At 50.5% G+C, this 7,500-nt stretch overlaps 2 protein-coding genes across 2 annotated transcripts in view; both read right to left on the minus strand.

The window, feature by feature from the left end:
• LOC135827514 (PDZ domain-containing protein GIPC3-like) overlaps nt 1-1,438 on the minus strand; it is a 9,575-nt gene extending 8,137 nt beyond the window's left edge. The window contains exon 1 of the mRNA XM_065340001.1: nt 883-1,438. Within this exon, the coding sequence (XP_065196073.1) occupies nt 883-1,242 (360 nt within the window). The 5' untranslated portion in view covers nt 1,243-1,438. The remainder of the gene's footprint in view (nt 1-882) is intronic.
• A 1,534-nt stretch (nt 1,439-2,972) lies between these two features.
• Nucleotides 2,973-7,500, minus strand: part of LOC135827028 (uncharacterized) — an 11,752-nt gene continuing 7,224 nt past the window's right edge. The window contains exons 6-8 of the mRNA XM_065339549.1: nt 6,109-6,927; nt 5,730-5,778; nt 2,973-4,504 (exon numbers count right to left, since the gene is read on the minus strand). Of these exons, the coding sequence (XP_065195621.1) occupies nt 4,465-4,504; nt 5,730-5,778; nt 6,109-6,927 (908 nt within the window). The 3' untranslated portion in view covers nt 2,973-4,464. The remainder of the gene's footprint in view (nt 4,505-5,729; nt 5,779-6,108; nt 6,928-7,500) is intronic.

Genomic DNA, 7,500 nt, shown 5'->3' on the forward strand with positions numbered 1-7,500 from the left:
GTATGGAAGCGGGAGATATGCCATTCGAACCGATATCAAATTGTCTTTCTTCTGGACCCTACTCGAAAAATCGATGCACTTCCCCTTTAACTCTCTTAGTCTTATGTAATCAATGGTGCCAGTGACGCTTGTATCAGATCCACTCTGATTTAGCCACCCACACTAGTAGCAAGTATTACCTTCACTGGGGGCAGGGGTAACTGCAGTTGGATCCCAGGATGGATACCCTGATGCCATCAATCCCTTTTCTGCACCTTGTCCTCACCCACTTACTGAGGTGTGGTGAGCCCATAAGTGGGATTATTTTCAAGTCCACCCAGAGTTTTGGGGATTTCAGGGGGCGTCGGCCGTTGGGCGGTTCAATAACCAATTGAGTCACCTTTCCAAGATTCCTTTTGAGTCTCTCTCCCTCTCCCGGGGAGACCCACGTGACCAGTTTTGGCAGTGAGCAACAAGTACAAGTTTGTGTGTGTGTGCGTGTGCGCGGGTGTGTATGTGTGTGTGTGTGTGTGTGCACGTGTGTGTATGTGTGTGTGTGTGTGTATGTGTGGTGTGTTTGTGTGTGTGTGTGTGTGCATGTGGTGTGTGTGTGTATGTGTATGTGTGTGTGTGCGCGTGTGTGTGTGCGTGTGTGCATGTGTGTGTGTGTGTGTGTGTGTGTGTGTGTGTGTGCGTGTGTGTGTGTGTGTGTGTGTGTGCGTGTGCGCGTGTGTTGGGAGAAACTAGACGTCAGGTCAATACTGCAATGGAAGATCGAGAACATTGCTCAACTACCAAGTTTGTACTCGTTTATTCAGCAACCACGCACGGGTGTCAACCCCGTTTTCAAAATATCCAACGAAAAAACCCAAAATCATAACGGCCAGCACAGCGTCGACTTACGTCCTTCTGTTCAATCGAGAATTCCTGTGCAATCCGCGTGTAAAGCTGCTTGACCGTGGCGAAGTCGTTTACCTTCTTCGTGCCACTGCCATGCGCCAGTTGAACTGGGAAAGCCAAATCTTTCGGCGGAGGACCCATGGCTGCACCGCCGGCGGCGGGGGCCTGCTGCTCCTTCTGTGCCTGAGGCGCGGGCTCAGTGGCTTTCGGTTTCTTCTCCTCCGCTTCCGCTACCTTGGTCGGCTCCTCGACCGACTTGGGAGCCTCTGAAGCGGCGGCGGCGGTAGTTGCGGCCTGAGCATCCTCGGCTTGGTCCGCCTTGCTGACCGAAGTCTTGGTCTTTTTCTTTCCGAAAAACGGCATCCTCACGACTGGAAATCACTGAGTTCGCCAGCAAAGACTTACGAGTACTGCAACTACTTCTGGGTAGAAGGCCAACAGATTCTAACAGCAAGGAGTGAATTTTCAACTTGCCCCGGGAAAATAGAGCGCCAGCAGGCAAGACTGGAAATCAAAACCAGACTTTTTTCGGCTGGAGGCTTGACAAAAAATCACTGCATGCAGACCACACAAAAAGGCTACCCGCAGTCAGCATCACAGATCAACGGACATCACAGATGCACTCTGATCATACTTCTGCAGACCGTACCAGTCCAGACATACCGTACCAGACCATTGCATGCGTAGATCTACCGGTACCGCGCACCGGTGTACCAGGTGTACCATGGCAGAAATTTGTACAAAACCTACAAAACAAAAAATATTTTGGTGCTTTTGCCAGTGTTGGAAGTACGAGTAATTTTTCAGTTTTACTACAATTTGTGCAGCTGAAGAAAAAAACATGTATACGACTTCCCTCCTTCCCATGCGCATGGGCTCAATCTGCCAATCAACCAGGGAGCAGTAAAATACCTTTTTATTAGACCAGGAATTTAGTAGGGGGGGGGGGGGGGGAGGAGGAGGAGGAGGAGGCAAGGACTACTATCCCGTGCATGGGACGCGGGTCACCCGGCACTGCCACAGTCGGCGCAGACACAAGGCAATGCAACTACCGGTATAATCATAATCTTGCTGTACCAGCCTCTACTACCAGGTCCACGACATCACATGGTGTACCACACGCTGCACAAGGGGCGTCGGAAGGTATTCGACCGTGGTGCGGCCATGCATGAATGGGTGGAGGGCCCAGGGGTCCTCCCCCGGGAAAATGTTAGGGAAATTGGGCCCACATAGCCCATAATGCAGACTTCCATTGCTTCAAAAAATCCCAAGATGAGATTATTGCTGCTGCTGATTTGGCCACACCTGCCGCCGCACCAGTTCTGACGCCTCTGCGCGACCACAATTATCCAATTTGCCAAAATTTTAAAAGTTGATTGTCAACAACATGTCTGCCAGTCACGGTATGAAACCGCAAACTTGAAATGTGCCCACGCAGAAATGTTCCGCTTTCCAGTGAACAGCAGCCCCAAGGGATGCTATTTCCAGTCAAATGACCCTGGATAAGGAGACCACCTGGTTACAGAGACCACACTTTGAAGGTCCCTTGAGCGGTCGTCTTAGACAGGTTTCACTGTACCGTATTATCTCCCTTATAAACACGGTACTTAATCTTATATTTTTTCAACCCACTTCGCACCCGTGCTTATAGAGGAGACCGTGATAATACTGGAGACTGTGTTTATATTTTTTCAACCTTGAAAAAGTCAAGAAAGTTGATGCGGAAGTGGAAGTCCCGCACGTGACCGTGGAGCACTTTTTTTTTAGCTCTGGAGTACGAGTTCGATAACGTACGAGAACGTGTCCGCCCGCATACGTCATTTCAAGGTAAGCGCATGCGCACAGCTGCATTCCAGTATTATCACTGTGACTATGTTGGAGACTGTGCGTTTGTAATCTCAACAGCTCTCCGGCCTGTGCTTATAATGGAGACTGTGCTTATAATGGAGACCTGTGTTTATAATGGAGACCTGTGTTTATAAGAGAGATAATACGGTACTCAGTTTTGGCTACACTGGAACCCTACCTGTAGAGATCGCTGGATCCGCCGCTGACCTACTGCACCAATGTCACCAGTCCAGCGAGGCGTAATACACAGGGAAAGCAGAGAACGATCTGCTGCGAGAGAAACTCGGAATGCGGGCTATAGGCTAGCAGAAAATATAGAAAGACTCGGGAAAAGGGGCATTATCATCAGCGGATGAATCATTCATTAGAAATATGACTAAAGGTTGGCATGGGGCTGGGGTCAAGGGCAGAAAAAGAAAGGGAATGATATAGAAAGAGTCAGGAAAAAGGGGCGTTATAATCAGCAAATGAATCATTCATTAGAAATATGACTAAAGGTTGGCGTTGTGTTAAAAGTCGAATGGAGAGAAGACAAGAAGGGGCGGCGGATGCATGAAGCAACGCAATAGAAACGTGGGGCTGGGGTCAAGGGCAAGCGCTACAGAAAAAGAAAGGGATAGTATCGAACATTGGTCTTCATATGCTTGGTTTATCAGTTAGCAGCGTGGGATATTGATGTCAATAAACTATTTCGCACTAGGCTTCAGCCGCATTATGCACTCACAAATAATTGAATTGCAGTAAAGCTCACAGACGCTCGCTCGCTCGCTCGCACGCACACACACACTCGCGCACACGCAGCCCGCACATTGACAAAAAATTAACAGCAGGCATTCTTTTCCACCATAGACTAACTCGGTGGAAGAAGTGTCCAAATTTGGCAAACGGACCAGCAGGGAACAGTCCCCGTACCATGCCCGCAGCATTGTTCACAGTCAGAGAGCCATGATGCCACTCCAAGCAACTAATTAGGCATTGCACTCCGTCCGACTGAACCGCTTGGATATCCCCGTTGTCTGTCGAACTCACTTGCTAATCTACTCGGACCCGGTTGAGAATGACGATTTGAAGTGCAGCGGAGCACGCACTGGGTCAACGGGAGCGGACGGTGCCGAACAGCATAGGCCGCGCTCAGCCGGACCGTGTTCCGTTGGCATGGCGATATGCATAGCTACCGATCTACTCGTGCACCGTGTGCGACGACGTGCTAATCTAGTGCGTTGGTTGTCATGGTGATGTGCGTAGCTACCGACCTACGTGTATTCATATAGCGTGCACAGCGACATTATAGTCTTCTTACAGTGGCGGCAGAGGTGGCCGATGGTTAAAGTCACAATATCTGGAGGGGAGACTGGCGTAGCGCTACAGCCGGCCCGGGGCAAGGCGCAATCGCTGTTGACACTTGCGGGTGAGTGAGTGAGCGAGTGAGTGAGCGAGTAATGTGAAGTGTGAAGCCGAGCACTGTCGTTACTCCTAACTGAGATGTCTGTGTGCGTGTGTGTGTGTGTATGTGTGTGTGTGTTGTGTGGCCGCTTGAGCTCGAGCTGCGAACGCGTGCAAATGTTCTGCTGTCGGTGACGAGCTGACAGACGTCCGGGGATGGGGTCAAACGGCCATTGCGGAAGTGTACAGCCACATATCCGGACGACGGTGCGAGCAGACTCGACGTTGAGTCGGAGGTGGTGGCTGTTCGTGCAATGCTAAGTGTCTTTCTAAAAGGTGTACTGGCTACGGAGCTTAGCGCGAGTCGATGGAAGAGCAGTCCGTCATTGAAGGTCTAGAGACACACACACACACAAGGAGAGAAGATAATGTGTGAGAAGAAAAGAGTTTAATGTATGTACACAAACACACAGACAGAGAACAGGTATGCACATACACGTACACATACGCATCCATGCATACGCGCGTGCGCACACACACACACACACACACACACACACACGAGCACACACACACACGCACAAGCGCGCACACAGCAGTGACCATATTAATCAGCCTGTCATCTGTTAAAGCCTAACCCAGCCAGGGAAGTCCGGATAGGATACGAATACTAATGGAAGACTGAGGCTGCCCATAAAACCAACAAAAACCTAGAAGAAACGGGTTTGCGTGCAAAAAGAACAGCACAGATTCAAAGCACTCACTTTAAACTGCCCAATGTTCTCGATGTACATGCATGTATATTCTCTTTTTCGCGAGAAGACCCAAAATCGAATTTAGAACAGCATGAAGTCAAATCACATGTACATTGCTGGCAACTGAAATCCTACCCCTGAGCGGTGCACCCACATCGCAAAGACGCAACACGGGATTATGAAACTACGAAATAGAGGCTGCTTGAATGTGAACGAGGGGTCGGATTTCAGATGCCAGGACTGTACTAGAGTGTGTGTATGCGTGTGGCCTCAGTTCTCCGCGAACAATTGCCACCGTAAACTTGCTAGTTCTGAGAAACCATGAAAACTTAGTGGCGCGAATATCGCGTGCTGTATATAAACCGAAAAAAGTCAGATAAGCATGCGACCTGAGGGGCCCGCCTACCCGGGAGTGGAAAAATACCGGCATTTTTACCACTCCCTGCTGCCTACCGTATGCAGTTCTCTACTACGGTCAGCATCCATGACATCAAAAGTGCATAAACAAGAGTATGCAACTGTGGTTATGGGTCAGTGCGCGGCGCGTTGCCTTCATTACGTAACTTGCTTCCATCACGCTCTGAAACCATGCACTCAAACCCACAATTTCTCGTACGAGCCCATCCATTTTGCTCGATTCACTCCAGTACCTACTCGATCTCTAAATGTTGGCACGTGAACTCCAGCCCCGTACGAAAGTTCATTTCAAACCAGAGGGAAAGTGCGGTGTTTGATTTTCTGCCGTGCGCGGACTGCAGCTGAATGATGTAATGAAGGCAGTGCGCACGCATCTGTCCCATAGAAAAGAGATCCCAGTCGCATACTCTTGTTTATGGACTGTTGATGATTCGAACAAAGACTTACTTGGACGAGCAGAAGTAGTATGCATCACCCACTAGGAATGAGTCGGAGTCTGTGAGAGGACAAACAAACACAAACACGCACATGCACACACACACGCACAGACAAGCAAAGATCGCAGTAATTAGCATACTGGGAGTAAAACTACATGGGATAAGAAAGCATTGTGAACACTGATAGGAGGTTGCTAAAAAGTAACACACACACATATAATTATACACCCCCCCCCCCCCCACACACACACAAACACACATGCCAGCACCCACACACATAAATCCATGTCGACAAAGACACACATACACATCGACGGACAGACAGACAGACAGACAGACAGAGAGAGAGAGAGAGAGAGACACACACACACACACACACACACACTTACCGGAAAATTCCTGGTAAAGCGGCAATGATTTCGTCTTGTGATCCGCTTGATGCGGTCGAGGAGAGAGGGAATTCCCAGACTTGTCGACTGCATCATCCCGCACGCGTCGGTTTTTCTGCTCCACATGCGTAGTAGCCGAATAGCCTAGCCGTTTCGGTTGGCCTTGCAGGAACAGTTGGTTTTGCTGAGGTTCGGCACCGCCGGTCGAGACGAAGCTTTTGCCATCGTCATGGTAACCATCGGGCCCTGTGATGACGGCGTCGGGCAGGAGCAGAGGGTCGGCACTGGAGCAACTCCGGCCGCCGCAGATCAATGGCGCGACGGCGGCAGTGGGTCTGCACTTCCTGGTCGTCATGGGCGACGCCTTCGCTGACCCCGTTTCCACGGCAATGGCCGGTACTTCCTCGCGGCTGATCTCCACGATACTAGTAGAGATGTCGGCATCCAAGGATGAGAGGTTAAGCGTGTTGTTGGCCGAAATGCTGTCCGATAACAGTAGATCCTCGCTGAGACTGTTCTGAGGCTGTGCCAGTACGCTGCGACATTCCGGAGTTGATTGGCACACCGGCGGCTGTGATTGGTCGGGACTTCCGGGGGTGCCCGCCGACCTGCAGTACGCCTGGTCGGCCTCGGCGTGCGGGACGCACACGGACTGCAGGTCCATTTCGTCCACCTCGCTGAGACAGGACTCCGACTGTTGCCGTTGGCGACCGGTCCGCTGGCGCGAGTCTCGCTTGTTCCACGACGTATCCACGGTGACATCTTGCTGTGACTCGTCCTCCTGAGTGCAGCCTGTCCAGTCTTCAAATCCAGACTCGTCTGGGGACGACGGGGGACGGGGGGGGGGGGGGGGGGGAGACAAGGAAAGCGACGGTAACAGCATGGACAGGAAAGAGACACAGAGAGCGTACAGGGAAACTCCCGTTAGGAAGAACATTGAAACTCAAACTTTACCCAAGACGCAGAGCACCACGCATCATTCGTTGCAACTGATAGTTTCATGTCCATAGGCACGAAAATACTAGTTGCCGCGAATGACGCGTGGCGTTCTGTGCCGTGTGTAAGATAACGTTAGCTCTATTCGAACTAATATTGAGCACTCTACCTAGCCGGAGGACTCTCGTTTCTAAACTCAAAACTTTAGCAATAGAAGCACTACTTGTAGTGCTTGTTAATTGGCGATTCAGACTACGGCCAAAATCACGTCTGAACTTGAATTTCTGTGGTGATGCAGCCGTGTTTCAAAATTTTATGTACACTCCCTGATCAAACACGTCCGAGTCGTAGAAACGTGGTCACATTTGGCCGTGGTCTGAATCGCCTATTAGGACAACACTGATAAGACTCTCTCTATGGGATCAATCACTGTGCCTTCACTGTGTACAGGGTATG

This window comes from Sycon ciliatum, chromosome 11 (genome assembly GCF_964019385.1).
Source record: "Sycon ciliatum chromosome 11, ocSycCili1.1, whole genome shotgun sequence".
Taxonomy (NCBI): domain Eukaryota; kingdom Metazoa; phylum Porifera; class Calcarea; order Leucosolenida; family Sycettidae; genus Sycon; species Sycon ciliatum.